Genomic DNA, 24,066 nt, shown 5'->3' with positions numbered 1-24,066 from the left:
TAAGAGCTTCGGGGCTGGCAGCTGTGCGGTATGTGAGCTCAGGGCTTTGAGAGGGTCAGCTGCCCCTGACAGATACTGAAGGCCACAGCTGCTGAGTGTCAGATGGCCTTCAGTGTCACAGTTTTTGGCAGTGGCAGCCCCCCCCCCCAGTCTGACAGCGGTCCTGGTTAATTAAATCAGAATATGCAGACCCCCCCCCCCCCCCGGCCTGATATAGGACACTGCTAATCACTTTGCTGTCTGACTGCAGCGCCTCCCCCCTCCGACCCAAGCCAGAATGCATAACAACACAGTGATGAAGACCCCCCCCCCCCCCGTGGTGTCAGAATGCGGCGGCAACCCCCCCCCCCCCCCCCACACACACACACAGTGTCTCCACACAGCAGTAGCAGTAGGTAATGCCCCCAGTTACATCCCCGATCCCGGCCCCATCCGCATCCTTGCAGAGAGCACTCTCATTATGAACACCTTCCCTGTCAGATAGCCTCCCCCCACCATGATTTAAAAAAAGAATACGCACATACTCACTCTCTTCTGTTCTGTGCTTCAGCCCTCCTGCTTCTCCTTCCTCTCGGCTCTGCTGGTGACGTCACTCTCCAGCTCCGCGCCAGAACGCAGGGGATGAGAGAGACCTCTTGTGACCGGAGGCAGAATGCAGCTTCCGGCCACTAGAGCGAGCTGTGCACAGCCCATATCTACCAGCCCTCATCAGGAGCAGCCGCAATTAAAGGGCCAGGTACGTTTTGGGAAGCGGGACACTTGGGGCCCGTTCCGGGACAGCGGGACATGGCCCCGAAATCGGGACTGTCCCGCTAGATCCGGGACGGTTGGGAGGTATGCGCGAGCCTCTTTATGACAGGGAGCCTCATTATGAGAGGGAGGCTGGTGCCCAGCCCTAAAAGATGGCTACAATATAGGGCACTATTGGGGGGGGGGGGGGGGGAGTAAATACTATATGGGTTGCTTTTTCCCAGTCCGGCCCTGTACCATACTGTATGTTCTTGAAATACTTCTTTGAAGGAAAATCCAGTACAGACAGACATGGCAAAACCATAACACTTACACTCCATAAACACTTACAATATACAGAGCTCTGACACAAAGACAGGTACATATGCCAGAGCTGTGACACAAAGACAGGTACATATGCCTGCATTCACTGACAGCAAGCAGAGATAGAACTATAACTTTTCATATTACAGAAACCTAGGCTCAGGGACGCATATAAGTCTATGGAAGCAGCACTTTCACTAGCAGTCAACAGGTGCAAGTCCACAGACAGCTAACCCAGTCCCTAGAGAGAATCACATGTCCTTTGTCTACAAAGAGAGGGGGGAAGAGGGAGCAGTGTGTTGTCAGAGTGGACAAAGAAAAGATGATTTTAAACTTCCAGAGCGGGTAAGTATGAGAAAAAGGGTGCAAGATAGGTTATACATGTATATTAGACATAAAGTGGTACTGGGAAGGGGGTTCATTTAGAATATTGTTTTTGTTACTTAAATAACCCCTTTAACCCCTTAAGGACAGAGCCTGAAATGGCCTTAATGACAGAGACAAATTTTATGAATATGACCTGTGTCACTTTAGTCATTAATAACTTCGGGATGCTTTTACCTATCCGGCTGATTCTGAGACTGTTTTCTCGTGACATATTGTACTTTACATTTCTGGTAAATTGGAGTCGATACTCATAACAAATCTTTATGAAAAAACCCCCAAATAATGTGAAAAAATGTGAAAAAATGCATTTTTCCAACTTTGAAACTTTTTTGCGTATACAGAAAGTGGTTATACCACATAAATTATATATTAAATAGCATTAGCAACATGTCTACTTTATGTTGGCGGCATTTATTAAACTATCTTTCATTTTTTTTAGACAGTAGGGAGCTTAAAACATTAGCAGCAAATTTCCAAATTTTCAGTAAAATTTTAAAATCAGATATCTTTAGGGACCTGTTCAGGTCCCAAGTGTATTTGAGGGGCCTGTATGTTAGAAAGCCCCACAAAGCACCCCATTTCAGAAACTGCACCCCCCAAACTCTGCAAAAGCATATCCAGAAAGTGTTTTAACCCTTTAGGGGAGTCACAGAAATAAAAGCTAAGTGTGTAAGGAATTTGAAAATTTTAATTTTCTGTGCAGAGATTTTATTGTAATCCAATATTTTTCATAATTATAAACCTATTACCAGAGAAATGCACCGCAATAATTATTGTCCCGTTTCTGCAGTTTATAGAAATACCCCATATGTGACCCTATTGCGCTATTTGACGCAACCACAAGCCTCAGATATAATGGAGCGCCTAGTGAATTTCAATGCCTCCGTTATATTTGGTCATTTCTGACTGTACCACTTCAGGTTGGCAGAGGCTCTGGGGTGCCAAAACCTAAAAAACACCCCTAAAGGGACACCATTTAGAAAACTACACCCCTCAAGGAATGTAACAAGGGGTGCGGTGAGCATCTGGACCCCATAGGTGCTTCACAGATTTTCCGAACAATATGGCGTGAAAAAAGAAAAATTTATTTTTTACACTAAAACGTTGTTCTAGCCTTCAATTTTTCATTTTCTTAAAGGGATAAGAGGCAAAAAAAGACACAAAATGTGTAGCGCAGTTTCTCCCGAGTACGGAAATACCCCACATGTGGCGATAAAGTGCCATGGGGGCGCAGGACGAGCCTGCAAAGGGAAGGAGCGCCAATTGGCTTTTGGAAGCTGAATTTCACTGAAAAGGATTTCAAGCGCCATGTCGCATTTACAGAGCCCTCGTGCTGCCAAGACACTAGAAACCCCCCACAAGTGACCCCATTCTGGAAACTACACCCCTCAAGGAATCTAACAAGGGGGGCAGTGAGCATATGGACCCCACTGGTGACAAATGGCACAAATGTGGAACAATGTGACGTAAAAGTAAAAAATTTCATTTTTTCACTTTCATGGCACAAATGTGCCCGTCATCAAGGGGTCCATATCCTCAGTGCACCCCTTACCCCTTACGGACTCGGGGGAAATTGCTCTACACATTTTGTTTTTTTTCCCTCTTTTAATCCCTTGTGAAAATGATAAATTCAAGGCTAAACCAACATTATAGTGTAAAAAATGTAATATTTCATTTTCACGCCACATTGTTCCACATTTGTGCCCGTCACCAGTGGGGTCCATATGCTCACTACACCCCTTGTTACATTCCCTGAGGGGTGCAGTTTCCATAATGGGGTCACTTGTGGGGGGTTTCAACTGTCTTGGCAACACAGGGGCCTTTTGAATGCAACATGGCCCCTCGAAATCCATTCCATCCAAATCCAGCCTTCAAAAACCAAATGGCGCTCCGTCCCTTCGGAGGCTTACCCTGCACCCGCATGGCGCTTTATGTCCACATGTGGGGTATTTCTGTACTCAGGGGAAATTGCGCTACACATTAAATGTTTTTATTTATCTTTTAACCCCTTGTGAAAATGAAAAAATCATGACAAGATTAATGATTTAGAGTAAAAATTTTACAAAAATTACACTAAATGTTGGTCTAGCCTTGATTTTTTTCCATTTCCACAGGGGGTTAAAAAAGAAAATGAACACAAAACGTGTAGGGTAGTTTCTCCTGAGTACGAAAATACTCCACATGTGGGCATAATTTGCCATATGGGCACAGGGCAAGTCACCAAAGGGACAGAGCGCCATTTAGAGGCTGGAATGGAGGATAGAGGCCATGTCGCAATTACAAAGCTCCTGTGCTGCCAGGACAGTAGAAACCCCTGACAAGTGACTCCATTCTGGGAACTACACCCCATAAGGAATCTAACAAGGGGTGTAGTGAGGATATGGACCCCACTGGTGACGGGCACTTACGTAGAACATGTGCCGAGAAAATAAAAAATACAATTTTTTTCATTTTCACGTCCCAAATGTGGCCGTCACCAGGGGGCCATATCCCCGCTGCCCCCCTTGTTAGATTCCTTATCGAGTGTAGTTTCCAGAATGGGGTCACTTGTGGGAGGTTTCTACTGTCCTGGCCGCACAGAGGCTTTGTAATTGCAACATGGCATCCTCTTATGGGAATGGCGGCCATACCTTTTTAGCTGGGGAAAAGGGACAATTATTAATTTATTTGGGGGTATTAGGCCAATTATTAGTTTATAAGGTTGAAAATGACAGGTATCCATCAAATTCAACCTGTGTTGATCCAGAGAAAGGCAAAAAACCCTCGTAAGGCAGACGACAATAGCTTCATCACAGGGAAAAAATTCCTTCCTGACTCCATAATGGCAATCAGAATAATCCCTGGACCAACGTGACCCCTGAAATAGGAATAAGGGACAGATTTTAGAAAATGTAGAACTCCAATGACGTGTGGTATGCCTTGAAGCGATCCAGTATGCAGAGGCCGGGGTGATCAGGACAGGTGGCACACTGGAAAATGGTGTCCTTCCTGATCCCCCTGTTACGCCACACTCTGCACTTCTTCTGGGGTCTCCCGTTCTCCAGAGTGGGGGACGTCACCTGGAAAATGTTGTCCTGGTGCGATACGGGGTCCTTCATATCCAGAAGTGCTGGGTCTGCTCCATGGCTGCTAAATATTAGGGCTTTATTACTACTTCTGATATGTTCGGATCGTGCCGCAAGCTACAGGGCAGGGACCGGAAGAGGGGGTGCTGGTATAAAAGTTATCCCCGTACAGGTGGTAACCTTTATCCAGCAGTGGGAAGATCAGTTCCCGGACGATCTTCACACTTGTTCCGAGGATGGGGGGGGAGGGGGCATCTGGGGGCATCTGGGGCTGGATTCGGGTGTCCCTTCCTACATACACTCTAAGGCTGGGTTCACACACAGTATATTTCAGGCAGTATTTGGTCCTCATGTCAGGTCCTCATAGCAACCAAAACCAGGAGTGGATTGAAAACACAGAAAGGCTCTGTTCACACAATGTTGAAATTGAGTGGTTTAAAATAACAGCAAATATTTGCCATTAAATTACGGCCATCCACTCAATTTCGGTTTTGGTTGCTATGAGGACCAAATACTGCCTGAAATATACTGTGTGTGAACCCAGCCTAAGGGTACGTGCAAACTGCGGAATCGCGACAGATAACCCTTCGTGCATTCCGCAGTTGGCACCCGCCGGCGGACTGATGCAGGCGCACGTCTCCGTCCGTGTCATAGACTCCATTCTATGCATGGGCGGATTCCGCTCTCCGTCCAACGTGTTCATTCTTTGGACGGACGATGGAATCCGCCCATGCATAACATGGAGTCTATGACACGGGTGGAGACATGCGCCCGCATCAGTCCGCCGGTGGGTGCCAGCTGCGGAATGCACAAAGGGTTATCCTTCTCCATTCCGCAGTGTGCCCGTACCCTAAATCTGTAAGTGTACCCTGAGGTACGCTCACACAGTTTGTAGAATTTCACGCCATACCGTGATCTCTTATTGGGACGGTACTGGCGGAAAAGACGTGTCTGGGGGGCAGCGTACGCTACGCTACCCCCAGACACGTCACTGGATGATGAGGAGGATGAGGATGAACGGAGGAAAGAAGGATCCCCCCATTCATCCTTACTGTCTGTTTCGGTGTCGGTGGCAATAATAACGTATGCGTCCGACACCGAAAACACCCTGGGGGCCATCTTTATACGGGGACTAGTATATGGGGTATGTAGTGGTGTAGTGTCAAACTTTATTCAATGTAGTGTGGTGTAATGTAGTGTTTTTTACGTGTTTTTTTACAGTAAGTATAAAAAAAAAAACCTACGCCAACAAAGGAGTTGCTGATAAATGCCGCACTTATGTGCGCCACTTATAAGCAGACCATGGCAGTAGAATATAGAAAAAAAACACCCTACTCCAAAAAGGAGGAGTTGCTGATTAGCAGCGCACTTTCGTGCGATAGGGTGCGGAAAATAGAAAAAAAAACAAAAAAAAAACAAAACACTTTTTATACATTCTGAACATCCCTGTAGCTGCTGATAAGTGTATTACACATATCAGCCGCTAGAGGGCAGCAGAGCGCAAAATACGGAAAAAGCCGACGCTGGAGCCGAAAATAGCCGAGAGAAGCCGAACGTGACGTCACGGAGGAAGCCGAAGACCCGAACGAACACGAGGATGCCGCGAACCCGGAAGATGCCGATCAGGAGCCCGGGACAGGTGAGTAATATACAAATACCTGCTCTGGACCCCTCGGCTACCTAGCTGAGGGGTCCAGGGTAGGTATTTACTATTTTGTGGGACTCTGATCGCCGTGCCACCGGCCCAATCGTCGTGAACGGCCGGCCGTTCACGGCGATCGGGCCGGTGGCACGGTGACCACCATTACTTTTTACAGTAATGGCGGTCGGTGCCGTCCTCGGACAGCGGAAAGGTTCCGAACGCCGCTATTGGCTGATCTGAATTGATCAGCCTATAGCGGCGATCGTAAGCACGGGGGGTGTTAACCACCCCCCGTGCCGTGAAGCTAAGATGGCCTGCTATGATTTATAGCAGGCCATCTTTCCCGACTGCTGTGTGTGAACACACAGCGATCGGGGAAACATCGGGCGTACCTATACGCCCGTTTGCGTTAAAGCCCACCCTGCGGGGGCGTATAGGTACGCCCGATGTCGTTAAGGGGTTAAAGCGACTCTGTACCCACAATCTGACCCCCCCCCAAACAGCTTGTACCTTCAAATAGCTGCTTTTAATCCAAGATCTGTCCTGGGGTCCGTTCGGCAGGTGATGCAGTTATTGTCATAAACAACAACTTTTTAACTTGCAGCTTCGTGCCCTATGGCCGTGGCTTTTATTGTGTATGCATTAGGCTGGCACCACCTCTCCGTCCCTCCTCCTCACCCTCTTCATCATTAGAAATGCTCCAGGCAGATTGTCTCCTGTGTGAACATTGCACAGGTGCCTTAATGATCCAGCCCATGTTCAGTATTCACAAAGCTGCTGAATAGTAGGCAATGTGCCTGAAGCATTCCTAATAATGAGGAGGGTGGGGAGGAGGGACAGAGAGGTGTTGCCAGCCTAATGTATACACAATGTAAGCCACGGCCATAGGGCACGGAGTTGCAATTTTAAAAGTTGTTTTCTAGGACAAGCGGTTTGGGGGGTCAGATTGTGGGTACAGAGTCGCTTTAAGGTCCTATTACACAAAGAGATTAGATGCCAAATTAGGCAGATATCTCCCCATATAACAGACGTCTTCTGTTATTCTTAGCCAATCGCGACTGAGCAGCTGATAATGCGCTGGAGGGGGGCCGGCAAAAGGGAGGGCTGGAGCAGTCGGGTTGGCCCCCTGAAGATGATGTGATTGTCCTAAGATGGCGGTCGGAGTCGACAGTGATTCTGTAAGTTTACTGTATTACACTTCCGGGTCTGTGGTTGGGGGGTGGGGTGGGGGCGGGGGTGGGGGTGGAAACATGGTGAAGGGGGCCATTCACTTAAATAACACACATTACAATTTGTATAACTTTGTAATGTGGGTTATTTAGTGAAAAAATGTTTTAGACCACACTAACCCTTTAATGATAGCTGAATAATAATGCGACCGATGCAGTCACACGCATATATATATATATATATATATATATATATATATATATATATATATATATATATATACATAATGTATATGTATTGTAAGAATGTGCATGGCACCGTCATAGATGGTAGATATGTCTCACCAAGGATCCTGGCCTTGGTGAAGTGAAAGACTATGATTGCTGGTGTCAGCGGCAATAGGCCACTGGCACATGTTTAAAATTTAGTATGGCTGCAATGCGATTTAGTCCGGGACGGTCTTTGATGGGAGCATGCCAAAGAGAGGGTGGGTGGCTGCTCCCATACTGCAGGTCCAGGTTTTGGTGTGGCCTTTGTAAGCCTGGGAGAACCAGCTGAGAGTGGGTGGGTGTATCTCTAGTCTCAGTGTGTGCTGCTGTGGAGAAGGAGCTGTGTGGGGCTTCTCTGAGGCCAAAGGAGACTTCCAGGAGTTGCTTGGTGTCTGGCAGCGTCTATCCGGGTGAGAGCCCATGTCAACTAATTGACTGTTTTGCATATCTGCCAATGACAGTTTTCACGGACTCTGCTCCTTACCTGGGTGTTGGCTGAAGAAAGCTGTATGTTTTGTTTGCTGTTATGGACAATGAACCACTTATTTTTCTTTAACCCCTTAAGGACAGAGCCTGAAATGGCCTTAAGGACAGAGACAAATTTTATAAATTTGACCAGTGTCACTTTATTCATTAATAACTTCTGGATGCTTTTACCTATCTGGCTGATTCTGAGAATGTTTTCTCGTGACATATTGTACTTTACATTTCTGGTAAATTGGAGTCGATACTTGTGAAAAAATGCAATTTTTCCAACTTTTAAACTTTTTTGCTTGTACAGAAAATGGTTATGCCACATAAATTATATATTAAATAGCACTAGCAACAGAGTACGAAAATACCCAACATGTGGACATAATGTGCCATATGGGCACAGGGCAAGCCACCAAAGGGACAGTGCACCATTTAGAGGCTGGAATGGAGGATGGAGGCCATGTCGCAATTACAAAGCTCCTGTGTTGCCAGGACAGTAGAAACTTCCCACAAGTGACCCCATTCTGGAAACTACACCCCATAAGGAATCTAACAAGGGGTGCAGTGAGGATATGGACCCCACTGGTGACGGGCACAAATGGTGGGGGGTAGTTTCCATTTTCGGATCGTGCCGCAAGCTACAGTAGCTCGGGCAGCGAGGGACCAGAAGAGGGGGTGCTGGTATAAAAGTTATCCCCGTACGGGTGGTAACCTTTATCCAGCAGTGGGAAGATCAGTTCCCAAACGATCTTCCCACTAACTCCGAGGATTGGGAGGAATCTGGGGGCTGGATTTGAGTGTCCCTTCCTTCATACACTTTTAAGGGTACGTGCACACTGCGGAATGGCGAAGGATAACCCAAATGTTCGATCTCGTGCATCTTGTCCAAAAATGGCTGCAGCCGGATGTTTGTTCTCCAGCAGAAATGGTTGAACGGGTGGTGATGGACCGGTTCGTGCATGCCCTGCCCAAGCCAGTGCAGTGCTGGGTTACCCAGGGAAATCCCAGAATGCAGATGACTTAGTTGGTGGAGAGATATAATGCTGTTGAGACCTCTCTGGCTGACCCAGGACTCCTTCCCTCTCCATACTGGCATACTCGAAGTGTCTCTGCAAGCCAAAGTAAGGGTTCTCAAACCCCACGTGATGGACGTTCTAAGGCCAAGAGTATGCCTGAGTCAACCAGACAAACCCTCGGAGAGATCATCTGCTGGAGATGCCTCGGCTCAGAAGCCATGGACTGTTCCGTGGGGCGGCGGACTTCCATGTTTGCCCATGTGGCCTGCAGTGCCATGCCAAATACCAAAAAAAGGACTGCCCCTTTGTACCATTAGGGTAAATGGCATCCCTGTCACTGGACTCCTGGACTCGGGAAGCCTGGTCACCCTTCTGAAAGCTCATGCCCCTCATAAATTAATCCCCGGGAAAACCCTGGGGGTAACTTGTATTCATGGCATGGTCGAGACTGTCCTCTGTTCTGGGGTCTGTGGGAAAGTGTGGTACTGAAAAAAGGTCCCAGGTACCAAGACAGCCCCGGGAACACTGGTCATTATGTAGTCCCTGAATTCCCTTTATCAGTCATGGTAGGGGAGGGGGAGGAGGAAGTGACCCTTGAGGAGGTCCCAGACCTAGAGGTGTCCCGAGGAGACTTTGGTACGGCCCAAATACAGGACAAAACCTTAAAAGGTGCCTTTAATACAGTAGTGGTACTTAATGGGGTACCCCAAGAACTAGGGGCAGATGAAAGGTTTCCCCACTTTGCAATGAATGGGAACTTACTGTACCGAGTAACCAAAATCCGTGAGGAAGTTGTGGAGTTCCTAAACCTTATGACTGTGGGCCAGGTCCATTACCATACGTCTATATGTTGGGAGGACACCTAGGCGTGGATAAGACCATAGAGAGAATTCTGTTATGGTTCTATTGGCCAGGGTGTTACCGGGAAGTGAGGGATTACTGCCAGTCCTGTCCTGTATGTCAGGTAACCTCCCCGTCACAAACTTCCGTAGCCCTCTAATACCACTACCTATTATCGAGGTCCCCTTTCAGAGAATTGCTATGGATCTGGTAGGGCCCCTGGTGAAGTCAGCGAGGGGTCACCAATATATTCTGGTTGTCCTAGATTATGCCACCATGTACCCAGAAGCAGTGCCCCTAAGAAATTCCTCCTCCAAAGTCATTGCTAAAATTATGGCACATATTTTCCCGAACAGGGCTGCCGAAGGAAATCCTGACCAGGGGACGCCATTCATGTCAAAGGTCATGCAGGATCTTTGCAAGGTATTACGCCCTGATGCCGGTAAGGGAGTTCAGAGCGGGGCCGCGCGGCGACCCCGCTCTGAACCGCGGCAGTCCCGGGTGCTGCTTGTAGCCCGGGACCGCTGGTATTAGCGGGCACGGTCCGATCGCCGTGCCCGCTAATACAGTAATCAGATGCAGCTGTCAAACACGACAGCTGCATCCGATTACCGGACTGCAGCGTCATCCCTGGTGTCTAGTGGGGAGATCGCTCCTCCGGGATGTTATCCCGGAGGAGCGATCTCCGTAACTGAAGCCGGCCGGGGACCGCTCCAAGATGGCGCCATGCCTGGCTCGGCACTCGTTTGTTTCCGGCTGCAGCAGCCGAAAGCAAACGAGTGCCGATCTCATGGCCATATCTATGCTGCAGAGATCTAAATGAGAGATCAAAGCACTTATACTAGAAGTCCCCCAGGGGGGCTTCTAGTATAAGTGTAAAAGTAAAAAAAAAAGTGTCATTATTAGTAAAAAGCCCCCTCCCCTAATAAAAGTCTGAATCACCCCCCTTTTCCCAGGTTATAAATAAAAGTAAATAAATAAATAAATAAACATGTTTGCTATCGCCGCATGCGTAATCGCCCAAACTATTAATTAATCACATTCCTGATCTCTCACAGTAAACGCAGCGCAAAAAAATTCCAAAGTGCAAAATTGCGCATTTTTGGTCGCATCAAATCCAGAAAAATTGTAATAAAAAGCGATCAAAAAGTCGTATATGCGCAATCAAGGTACCGATAGAAAGATCACATCATAGCGCAAAAAATGAAACCTCACACAGCCCCATAGACCAAAGGATAAAAGCGCTACAAGCCTGGGAATAGAGCGGTTTTAAGTGACGTATATTTGTTGACAATGGTTTAAATTTTTTACAGGCCATTAGATACAATATAAGTTATACATGTTATATATTGTTTTAATCGTAACGACTTGAGGAACGTGCATAACAAGTCAGTTTTACCCCAGGGCGAATGGCGTAAAAACACATTTCCCCCAAATAAACAAAATGCGTTTTTTTTTTCAATTTCACCACACTTTGAATTTTTTTCTGGTTTCGCAGTGTACTTTATGCAAAAATTAAGCCTGTCATTGCAAAGTACAATTAGTGACGCAAAAAATAAGGGCTCATTTGGGTCTCTAGGTGGAAAAATGCAAGTGCTATGGCCTTTTAAGCACAAGGAGGAAAAACCGAAAACACAAAAATCGAAATTGGCTCTGTCCTTAAGGGGTTAAAGGTCACCCAGCTCTGCACCTCTGTATATCACCCACAGACATATGGCCTTGTGGAGCTTTTTAACAAAACTTTAAAGGCCATGTTAAAGAAAGTAGTTGAGAAGGATGGCCGGGACTGGGATTACCTGTTACCCAGTCTTCTGTTTGCTATCAGAGAGGTCCCCCAAGCTTCCACAGGTTTCTCACCCTTTGAGTTGCTATTTGCCAAAACCCTGAGGTCTGTTAGATATAGCCAAAGAGACCTGGGAGAGTGAAGTCATGCCCCATAAAAGCGTCATTGAGCATGTGGCTCAACTACAAGATAGGATAGCTCAGGTACTTCCCATTGTCAGAGAACATCTCCAACAGGCACAAGAGGCACAATATATAATAGGTCAGCCAGGGTGAGATAGTTCCAGGGGAGCGGATTCTTGTGCTAGTACCCACGGTAGAAAGCAAGTTCCTGGCAAAGTGGCAAGGGCCATATGAGATAGTTGACTTCCCCCAGCTTCTCAACTATCGGGTGCACCAGCCAGGTAGGAGGAAACCCTATCAAATATATCATGTCAACTTGCTCAAAGGATAGGGACCCTCCAGAATCCAATTGTCTGTTATCCCAACCAGAGGTCACCTGGGAGAATGTGAGGATTGCTGAGACCCTATCCCCCTCCCAAAAACATCAGTGCAGGCAACTGTTGAAGCAAAATAGGGACTTATTTACTGATGCACCATGGCTAACAAATGTGGTGGAACATGAAATCATTACAGAGCCTCATGTGAGGGTAAATTTAAAGCCATATAGGATTCCCGAGGCCTGTCAGCAAATTGTGGCGGGGAAGTGCAGAGGAGGTTAAACCTAGGGGTGATTGAGGAATCTAAAAGCGGCTGGTCCAGTCCCATAGTGCTTGTCCCTAAACCCAATGGAGAGTGGCGCTTTTGCAACGATTATCGTAAACTAAATTAGGTGTCTAAGGTAGATGCTTACCCTATGCCCCGGGTAGACAAGCTAATTGAGAAGCTTGGTCCGGCTCGTTATATCCCTACCCTAGACCTAACAAAAGGATATTGGCAGATCCCATTGTCTAATGAGGCTAGGGAAAAGATGGCCTTCTCTACACCTGAGGGTTCTTTCCAATACGTTAGAATGCCATTTGGTTTGCAAGGGGCCCCAGCTACTTTTCAGAGGGCCATGGATCAAGTCCTACGTCCCCACAGGAAATATGCCGCTGCTTACTTGGATGATATAGTGATATTTAGTCAAGATTGGGAAAGTCACCGGTTTTACCATTAATCCAAGTAAGTGTGCCATGGGGATGGAAGAGGCCCGATACCTGGGGTACATTGTGGGAAGAGGGGAAATAAAACCCCAGCTAAATAAAATAGAGGCGATTCAAAACTGGCCCCTCTCACTTAACAAAAAACAGATCAGGGCATTCCTAGGAATTGTGGGGTATTATAGAAGATCCATCCCCAAGTTTGCAGAGATAGCGGTTCCACTAACTAACAAAAGGGGGGAAGTCAGCCATGGTTAAGTGGTCCCCAGAAGCTGAAAAGGCCTTCCAGAATCTTAAGTCGGCCCTCTGTAAACGGCCGGTGTTGGAAGCACCAGACTTCGAAAGAGAATTTGTGATCCAGACTGATGCATCAGATGTAGGTCTAGGGGCTGTGTTATCCCAAGTGATAAACGGAGACGAACATCCGGTGAGTTATTTGAGTAGGAAGCTGTTCCCCGCAGAACAGAACTACTCAATTCTGATTCCCTACGGTACTATTTGTTAGGGCGCAAGTTTAGGCTGGTGTCGGATCATGCCCCTCTTAGGTGGTTGAGGGAGAAAATAGGAAAAAATGCCTGAGTCACCCGCTGGTTCCTGGCACTACAGGACTTCAATTTTTCAGTAGAGCATAGGCCAGTAAAATTGCAGGGTAGTGCAGACGCCTTGTCAAGGGTGAGGTGAAAGACTATGATTGGTGGTGTCAGCAGCAATAGGCCACTGGCACATGTTTAAAATTTAGTATGGCTGCAATGCAGTTTAGTCCAGGACGGTCTTTCATGGGAGCATGCCAAAGAGAGGGTGGGTGGCTGCTCCCACAGTCCAGGTCCAGGTTTTGGTGTGGCCTTTGTAAGCCTGGGAAAACAAGCTGAGAGTGGGTGTGTGTATCTCTAGTCTCAGTGTGTGCTGCTGTGGAGAAGGAGCTGTGTGGGGCTTCTCTGAGGCCAAAGGAAACTTCCAGGAGTTGCTTGGTGTCTGGCAGCGTCTGTCCGGTTGAGAGCCCTATGTGAACCAATTGACTGTTTTGCATATCTGCCAATGACTGTTTTCACAGACTCTGTTCCATACCTGGGTGTTGGCTGAAGAAAGCTGTATGTTTTGTTTGCTGTTATGGACAATAAACCACTTATTTTTCTTTAACCCATAGCTGCACCAGGACGTTACTGAATGTCCTCGTGCCGCTATGGGAGTTCAGAGGGGGGTCGCGCGGCGACCCCCCTCTGAACTGCCGCGATCCCGGGTGCCGCATGTAGCCCGGGATCACGGCTATTAGCGGGCACGGTCCGATCGCCGTGCCCGCTAATTAAGTACTTAGAAGCAGCTGTCAAATTTGACAGCTGCTTCTAAATACTCGCTTTTATTCATCCCTGGTGGTCTAGTGGGGGGATCGCCCCCCTGCTGCGCGATTGCGGGGGGGCGATCCCCGCATCCATCTCGGGCCGGGGTCTGCGCCGTAATCCCGGCCCGGGATGTAATCCCGGCGCTGATACCGGCTCGGCATTCTATTGCTTTTGACTGCAGCAGCCAAAAGTAATAGAACACCGATCTCATGGATTCATGCAGTATAACTATACTGCATGGATCTCTATGAGAGATCAAAGTGCATATACTAGAAGTCCCCCAGGGGGGCTTCTAGTATATGTGTAAAGTAAAAGAAAAATGTATTTTTAATAACACAAAATCCCCTCCCCTAATAAAAGTCTGAATCACCCCCCTTTCCCCATTTTATAAATAAAAATAAATAAATAAATTAATAAAGAAACATGTTTGCTATTGCCGCATGCGTAATCGCCCAAACTATTAATTAATCACATTCCTGATCTCGTACGGTAAACGGCGTCAGCGCAAAAAAATCCCAAAGTGCAAAATTGCGCATTTTTGGTCGCATCAAATCCAGAATAATTGTAATAAAAAGCGATCAAAAAGTCATATATGCGCAATCAAGGTACCGATAGAAAGATCACATCATGGCGCAAAAAATGACACTTCACACAGACCCATAGACCAAAGGATAAAAGCGCTATAAGCCTGGGAATGGAGCGATTTTAAGGAACATATATTTTCTTTAAAAGGTTTTAATTTTTTACAAGCCATCAAATCAAATAAAAGTTATACATGTTACATATCATTGTAATCATAACAACTTAAGGAACATATATAATGAGTCAGTTTTACCCCAGGGCGAACGGAGTAAAAACAACCCCCCCCCCCCCCCCCCAAATAAAAAAAACACATTTTTTTTTTTCAATTTCACCACACATATATTTTTTTCTGGTTTCCCGGCACATTTTAGGCAAAAATTACATCTGTCATAGCAAAGTACAATTAGTTGCGCAAAAAATAAGGGCTCATTTGGGTCTCTAGGTGGAAAAATGCAGGCGCTATGGCCTTATAGACACGAGGAGGGAAAAACGAAAACGCAAAAATGAAAACTGGCTGTGTCCCCTAAGGGTTAAACCTGCTGCTGGTCTTATATCAAAAGACTGCTTTTGAGACTGATCCCCCACAGTATATAAATATGTAGTGGTCCAAAAGTAGGTGGACAGTCTGTGTAATAGGGTTATGAAGGGAGAGATTTATCAAACATGGGAGAGATTTATCAAACATCTGATTGGTTGAAAGGGTCAACTGAGCCAGTTTCATTTTACACCATGTTTGATAAATCTCCTCTGAAATTCAGAACCCTATTACACATACTGTCCACCTACATTTGGACCACCCTGTTCACTGTATGTATATAGAGTTTAGAATGTTTCTTTACTTAAGGTCACACCCCATACTGCTACATATGGTGGAGGTACGCTGTGGGCAGTAACTGCGCTACTTCTCAGCTGCTAATTCATCAACAGCTTAAAGTGACTGTATCACCAGGCCCAGGCTGAAGCACTGGAGGCGGGTCGACCCAACCTTAGTAGGAGGAAACCCTAGCCCCTCCATGATAGGGTTCCATTGATTCTAATCGAGTCACGTCATGGAGGGGCTGGGGTTTCTTCCCACTAAGGGTGGGTCGGCCCGCCTCCAGTGCTTCAGCCTGGGCCTGGTGGTACAGTCACTTTAAAAAGTCAGCAAGTAATATATGTCTTGGTGAAAGCTGTTAATCTTGTAGCAAGGCAATCCACAAGCATGTAGCAGGCTCATGCCAAGGCCATACAGGCTCAGTAACAATCCAATAACCTGCTCATAATACAACTGGAAGCATTAAAATTGTCTAAAACTGTTCCTCAGGCCCTGTGCCCCCATAAAGTATAGGAGATCTTCTTTGTGCCTCCATCTAGGTAGGGTGTAGTAGTGGAGTTATAGTGGATAAGGGGTGTAGTAGTACACGTACACATGAGGGGTGTAGCAGTGGATGAGGGGTAACCAGGGCAACTGGGGGGGACTGGGGCGACTGAGGCAGCTGAAGGCGACTGAGGGGGGACTGGGGCAACTGGGCACATAATCCTCCTCCTCTCACCCCGACACATGCGCTCCCCTCCCGACCGCACATGCAGGTCCCTGGTCTCTGGAGGAGGCCACAGGGACTGCAGAATAGGGTGATTGCATCGCTGTGGGTCCTTTAGCTGTACTGTAGGATAGGGGAGTGCAGTGCAGTCTCCCGACCCTGAAGTACGTCTCCAGGACCTAAAGCGATGCGATCACCCTATTCTGCAGTCCTTGCGGCCTCCTCCAGAGACCAGGGACCTCCATGAGCGGCAACGACACTATGTGTAATGGGTGCCGAACACCTCACGGCCCCTCTCCGGACTACCCGCCATCGCACACCTGACGGCCCCGCTCCAGACAGTCTGCCGCCGCACACCTCACGTCCCCTCCCCAGATGGACCACCCTCCTACCGCCACACACCTCACGGACCCTCTGCAGATGGACCGGCTGATGCCGCTGCTGCCTCACACCTCGCCCTCAATCATTTTTTTGTGAAAATTGAATTTATGATTTTCACAAAAAATCTAATAGATTCTAAAACTCTGGCCGAGTGAATCAAATTAATTTAATTAACTCGCCCAGCCCTACTGTCAACCTACCGCCCTATTTTACCTTCTTACCTTGAGACCATCTTACTACGATATTACCAGAGTGAGCACCTCGTAGAAACTATTGACTCCCACCACTAGTCGTTCCTATTTCAGTGGTGCCGGCCTCTTTCTCTATGAATTACTTTCTTTTCTAAAGTTTCTAAAATCCTTTGATGATCTTTGTCCAGTGTGTACATAGGTCTGCACATTTTTTAGTTTTGTATAACATCATGTCTGGCAAAGGGAGCTAGATTCCTGAAAGCTTACAATCAAACATACTCAGGTATGTCTTTAATTAAGAAGTCCATTGAATTTAATAGTAAAAACGGTGAAAAAAGAAAAACCATGTAAGAACATAAAAATAACGTCCAGTCTTTGCAATAGATGTTCGAAAATAATTGACATGATCCTTATTTTGACGGCCACGTTGACAAGGTCCGTTATTTTATACACTGTGTGCTTTGGATGTCCGTCATCCCATTGACTACAATGTGTTGCATTGAAGTCAATTAAACCGTGGCAATAACTAACGTCATTTTAAATAGCAAAATCGGATGCCTTTTCTTTTTTTTTACATTGTGTGAACAAAGCCTTCTACTGTTTTCTATGGCTAACACAGTACAATGTTACTTTACGATCTACAGATGGGTGAGAGATAACCCTGTGTCTGAACTGACTGTGCTGTAGGAACAGAAAAGGGACTGTATTATTTCTTTGGACTTTTTTTATGCAGTTTGCAAATCTTATTCCTGCTGAAGAAAGCTGTATTTTGTTTGCGGAGCCTCTGTACTTAAAAATAAAGTTGCTGAGACCTTTTGGTGACAAGAAACCTGTGTTTGGAGTCTCTTTACCTGAGCTCACACCCCAAACATCTACAATAAATATTGAGAAAAAAACAAACTGGTTTTGGACTTTAATGCTTACTTGACTGTAGTTCTGAATAGTAGATCTAGCTTGATTACTGCGGCTATGGGGCTGCAAAGTTGATGTTTCACCCAATGCAAGGGTTTGGTTGTTACGGTAGCTTGATGAATACTGAAAAGATCCTTCTGATTTAGAATTTAGCTGTAGAGCACTCTGGGATAGGAGGCTGGGCCCTGAGATGAGAAAAAATAGAACAATGAATAAAATCTCAAAAAGAATAGCAAAAAGAGTTGGCATATAGCATTATACATATTTTATTTGGATAAACTTATTAATATTAATGTATTAATATATATATATTGTAGTTTAAAATTAAATGTCATCTATATAATAAAAATAAATGTCTATCCTATATAGACTTATGATCGCCTGAACAGTTTGACCCCAAATTAGGCAGGCAGATACACTGGGTGCCCAAGAAGGTGAGACTGAACCATAGAAATGAATGTGAAAATCTCCACACTGCACCCACAGGTGACATAATTAAAGCTGCGTGTCTCCCCAGTAATGCATAGTTGAGGTAATGAATATGCAGATCCAAAGAACCACAGCCACAAATATGACAGCCAGGCATGCTGGTAGCTCATGAGGGGACAGTTAGGGAAAACCACACCTATAGAAATAAATGGTAGAATGTTCTAGAGGTCACATTTTACCTCAAAAAGATGATGTAAGATGTAACCAAAAAACCTTTTGCTAAAAAAAACAAAAATTGTACAAAATACACTCTGACTGCTCAAAAAGTGTAAGATGCGTATATAACACCAAAAAACTTCTTCATATAGAAGAGATATTTGAGCCAACTACCAGTTGATTAATAATTAATAAAGTTTATTGAAACAATTTACTATAAACAAACATGATTGTAAGACACAATTTCATAAATTTTTTCTTTATACATTCAAAGAGGAGGACTACACAGAACCAACAACACAAACAAAAGGAAAGGGAAGCCACACGGTTCATGCATGAGTTATTGGAAAAATAGAAGGCATGCTTTAGCCAGCGGATCATATATATATTACAAAGTGAAACATGCAATAAACAAACATAACGAAGGTAAAGCATGCACAAAAAAAATAAATAGATAAAGCAGTTAGTATATAGTTGAATATCCTAAGGTGACAGGAATAAAACATAAAGTGCAAAGTGCTTAATGTAAACTGACAATCACCTGAGATAGAGACCGAGATCTAGTAAATAACACAAAGTACAGACGCCATGCATTTATGCCGTGAGGCTCCCTTACCCACATGAACACCCCAACGCCGTTTCGGTACACCCTTCGGCGTTGAAGTTTTGGGGTGTTCATGAGGGTAAGGGAGCCGCACGGCATACATGCATGGCGTCTGTACTTTATTTACTAGATCTCTGTCTCTACCTCAGGTGATCAGTAAACGTCAGTTTACATTAAGCACTTTGCACTTTGTTTTATTCTTGTCACCTTAGGATATTCAACTATATACTAACTGCTTTATCTATTTACATTTTTTTGTGCATGCTTTACCTTCGTTATGTTTGTTTATTGCATGTTGCACTTTTGCACTTTGTAATATATATGATCCGCTGGCTAAAGCATGCCTTCTATTTTTCCAATAACTCAAGCATGAACCGAGTGGCTTCCCTTTCCTTTTGTTTGTGTTGTCGGTTCTGTGTAGTCCTCCTCTTTTAATGTATAAAGAAAAAATTTATGAAATTGTGTCTTAAAATCATGTTTGTTTATAGTAAGTTGTTTCAATAAACTTTATTAATTATTAATCAACTGGTAGTTGGCTCAAATGTGTGCAGAGAAATTTGTGGTCTGCTGGAGGTCATTTTGCAGTGCTCTGGCAGTGCTCCTCTTGTTCCTCCTTTTCACAAAGGTGGAGATAGCGCTCCTGCTGCTGGGTTGTTGCTGTCCTACGGCCTCCCCCACTTCTCCCGGTGTACTGGCCTGTCTCCTGATAGCGCCTCTAGACACTACGCTGACAGACACAGCAAACCTTCCTGCCACAGCTCGTATTCCTGTGCTATCCTGGATGAGCTGCACTACCTGAGCCACTTGTGTGGGTTGTAGAGTCTGTCTCATGCTACCACGATTGTGAAAGCAACACCAACATTCAAAAGTGACCATCAGCCAAAAAGCATAGGTACTTAGAAGTGGTCTGTGGTCCCCACCTGCATAAGCACTCAAGTGGACAGTTTGATTTCACATAAGCTTGATTTACTTGGAGATATATTGTGATGTTTAAGTGTTCCCTTTATTTTTTTGAGCAGAGTACTTTCATTTTCAAAAGAGGTACTATACAATAGAGTTACTATACAGTAAAGGTATACAGCCCCCAACTATACAGTACAGGTATACAGGACCCCCAACTATACAGTACAGGTATACAGCACCCCACCCTAACTATGCATTACAGGTATACAGGATCCTCCCCAACTATACAATACAAATGTATATAGGACACCCTGTGTGGTGTCCAGGGGTTGCTAGGTGGTGTTGTATAGCTGGGCAAGATGGTGGTGTACCCCTAAAGGCACTTGTCACAATGTCCAGGAGTGTTATGCGACTACCCCTGGATATACTGTACCAACACACACTTTTTAGTTAGTAAAGGTGTAGGTGTAGTGTCTCTGATGAACTTAAACAGGAAACAATTTACTATAGATCCTTAAAAGTGCAGAACAGAGTATACAGTTCTCTCTTTTCAGTAGAGGTGCAATAAATAAAACTCAGTCCCTTGAGCTGGGTACTTGGACCTGACAATACTAGTGAAGAATGTAACTGAATACAGATTCTCGCTGGAGGAAAAATAGTTTTTACCACTTGACAAGTCTCTGTGCTACTAACTTGAACTTCGTTTAGAAGTGAGGAAGAGAGGAGTAGACAGAGGACTACTTCAGGGTTATTGGGGGCCCTACCTAGACCCTAAGGTACTCAGCTGTGGTGGCTTTTAGAGAAAAAGTACCTACACCCAAGGGTCTGAACTTCCACCTATTGCTGCACAGAGTTACATAGAAACAGGAACGTAGGCCCCAACTTGTGGGTAGAGCTAGCCGTCGGGGGGGGGGGGGGGGGGGGGGGGGGGGGGGGGGCCTAAGGAAACCTAGCAAGAGCAGTGAAGTATTTCAGCTTTACACGTTTATCTAGTAACTGACTTGAAGTCCTGTCTTAGTTATCGGGATGAAGAGAGAGAGCGTAGCCACCCAGCGTAGGCAGGGTTGTTCCCTTTAGTCCCTGTTCACCTCAGTTTCCTCCGTGTGCTTTTAGCCAGACAAGGATAGAGTTGCTCCCTCAGGGAATAATCTACTCTCTGATTGGCCGAAAACAGACTGGAAGGCCTTAACGCTGGCCAGGGATGGGCCAAATCATGTGAGGTACCCAGCTCAGGCATTGGTCAGGGGAGATCACCCCATACAACAAATGCATAGACAGAGATAAAAATAGCGTTAGGCAGTTGGACACTTAACCCTTTCCTTCAGCTGTGCATTCAATACATACAATACAGTGACATCAAGTGACAGAAAACACAACTATACAGTATAGGTGTACAGGACCCCACCCCAAATACACACTACAGGTATACAGGACCCCCAACTATACAGTAAAAGTATACAGGACCTCCCGAACTATACACTACAGGTATACAGTACCACACCCCAACTATAAACTACAGGTATGCAGGACCCCCACCCCAATTATACAATACAGGTAATACAGGACCCCTGGAATGATATACTACAGTTACTGTATACAGGACACACCCAACTATACAATACAGGTGCATAGGCCCCCAAAACTATGCACTATAGGTATACAGTACCTTCCCCAATGCTACGCTACAGGTATACAGGAAACCCCCTCCTAACTATACAATAAAGGTATACAGGACCCCCCAACTATATACAGCAGGTATACAGGATCTCCTGAAGTATACACTTAAGTTATACAGCACCCAAACCCCACTATAAACTACAGGTATATAGGACCCCCACCCAAACTATACAATAGAGGTATATAGGACCCCCCCCCCCCCCAACTATACAGTACAGGTATACAACCCCCTCCCCCTAACTATGCAGTACAGGTATACAATAGAGGTTTACAGGACCCCCAACTATACAGTACAGTGACCCCTCAACTTACAATGTCCTCAGGATACAATATTTTCAACATACAATGTTCCTTTCTGGACCATCATAACTTGAGACCAGACTCAACATACAATGCTATGGACAGTCAGGATCTGCGGAACATGTGAATAACTAGATGATCAACTAATAAAACTGGCCATTTTACTGATAAAACTCCAGTATTACTAAAATGCATGCACTGATTGGCTGTCTTGTAGTGATTCTGCAGAGTATAGTGTGATACTATATGTCCTGTGTACTGCAGGGCCGGACTGGGGCTTGAAATCAGCCCTGGCACTCAAACCTCAGCAGCCCACATATCATATCATCTATATCATAAAAATGAAAGTCTGTCTGTCTGTCCCAAATAGACTTCCAAACGCCTGAACCGTTTGACCCCAAATTTGGCACGCAGATACATTGGGTGCCCGGGAAGGTTATAGCGAAGGTCCCGTCCCCGCCAGATGTACAGGAGGGGAGGGGGAGGGGGAAGAGCGGCGGCCCATAGAGATGAATGGGAAAATCTCCACAGGTGATATTATTAGCTGCATGTCTCCAGCAGTAAACGGCAGTTGGGAGCCTTAGCAACCAATAGGATTACTACTTTCATTTTCACAGGGAGCTGGAATCTGGTTGCTAGGTAAGCTGCCTCACAACATCCACAGAGATAACTGGTAGACCCCCTACTCCATCTATACAGTATATGTATACAGAACCCCCTACTCCATCTATAGGCTGGGTTCACACTACGTATATTTCAGTCAGTATTGTGGTCCTCATATTGCAACCAAAACCAGGAGTGGATTAAAAACACAGAAAGGATCTGTTCACACAATGTTGAAATTGAGTGGATGGCCGCCATATAACAGTAAATAACTGCCATTATTTCAATACAGCAGCCGTTGTTTTAAAATAACAGCAAATATTTGCCATTAAATGGCGGCCATCCACTCAATTTCAACATTGTGTGAACAGATCCTTTCTGTGTTTTTAATCCACTCCTGGTTTTGGTTGCAATATGAGGACCACAATACTGACTGAAATATACGTAGTGTGAACCCAGCCATACAGTACATGTATACAGGGCCCCCTACTCCATCTATACAGTACATGTATAAAGGACCCCCTACTCCATCTATACAGTACATGTATACGGGACCCCCTACTCCATCTTTACAGTACAGGTATACAGGGCCCCCTACTCCATCTATACAGTTCATGTATACAGGACCCCATACTCCATCTATACAGTACATGTATATACAGGGCTCCCTACTCCATCTATACAGTACATGTATACAGGACCCCCTACTCCATCTATACAGTACATGTATACAGGACAGTATTACCAGCTGCTGCTGCCCTAAGCACTAAACCTGAAGGTGCCCCATCCTCACTTACCAATTAGCATCAGGATAGGTAGGTAGTAGCTCCACACGTCACATTTAACATCGCCACACCAAGCCTGACCAATACCGCCATACTATGACTGGATAACACTGTCATACCACACCTGACCAATACCGCCATACAGTGACTGGATAACACTGTCATACCACACCTGACCAATATCACCATACTGTGACTGGGTAACACTGCCGGACCAGACCTGGCCAATACCGCCATACTGTGACTGGATAACACTGCCATACCAGACCTGACCAATACCGCCATACCGTGACTGGATAACACTGTCATACCAGACCTGACCAATACCACCATTCTGTGACTGGATAACACTGCCACACCAGACCTGACCAATACCACCATACTGTGACTGGATAACACTGCCAGACCTGACCAATACTGCCATACTGTGCTGGATAACACTGTCATACCAGACCTGACCAATACCGCCAAACTGTGACTGGATAACACTGTCATACCAGACCTGACCAATACCGCCAAACTGTGACTGGGTAACACTGTCATAACCCACCTGACCAATACCACCCTACAATGACTGGAAAAAACTGCTATACCAGACCTGACCAATACCGCCAAACTATGACTGGATAACACTGCCGTACCAGACCTGACCAATACCGCCATACTGTGACTGGATAACACTGCCATACCAGACCTGACCAATACCACCAAACTATGACTGGATAACACTGCCATACCAGACCTGACCAATACCGCCATACTGTGACTGGATAACACTGCCATACC

At 45.7% G+C, this 24,066-nt stretch overlaps 1 protein-coding gene across 1 annotated transcript in view; it reads right to left on the bottom strand.

The window, feature by feature from the left end:
* Nucleotides 1-24,066, bottom strand: part of CTNND2 (catenin delta 2) — an 891,951-nt gene that overhangs the window by 430,630 nt on the left and 437,255 nt on the right. Inside the window, exon 6 of the mRNA XM_069958560.1 lies at nucleotides 17,776-17,948. Within this exon, the coding sequence (XP_069814661.1) occupies nucleotides 17,776-17,948 (173 nt within the window). The remainder of the gene's footprint in view (nucleotides 1-17,775; nucleotides 17,949-24,066) is intronic.

Source organism: Dendropsophus ebraccatus, chromosome 2 (genome assembly GCF_027789765.1).
Source record: "Dendropsophus ebraccatus isolate aDenEbr1 chromosome 2, aDenEbr1.pat, whole genome shotgun sequence".
Lineage (NCBI taxonomy): Eukaryota > Metazoa > Chordata > Amphibia > Anura > Hylidae > Dendropsophus > Dendropsophus ebraccatus.
Note: the sequence above shows the minus strand (reverse complement) of the source record. Positions and strands in the feature narration are given on the sequence as shown.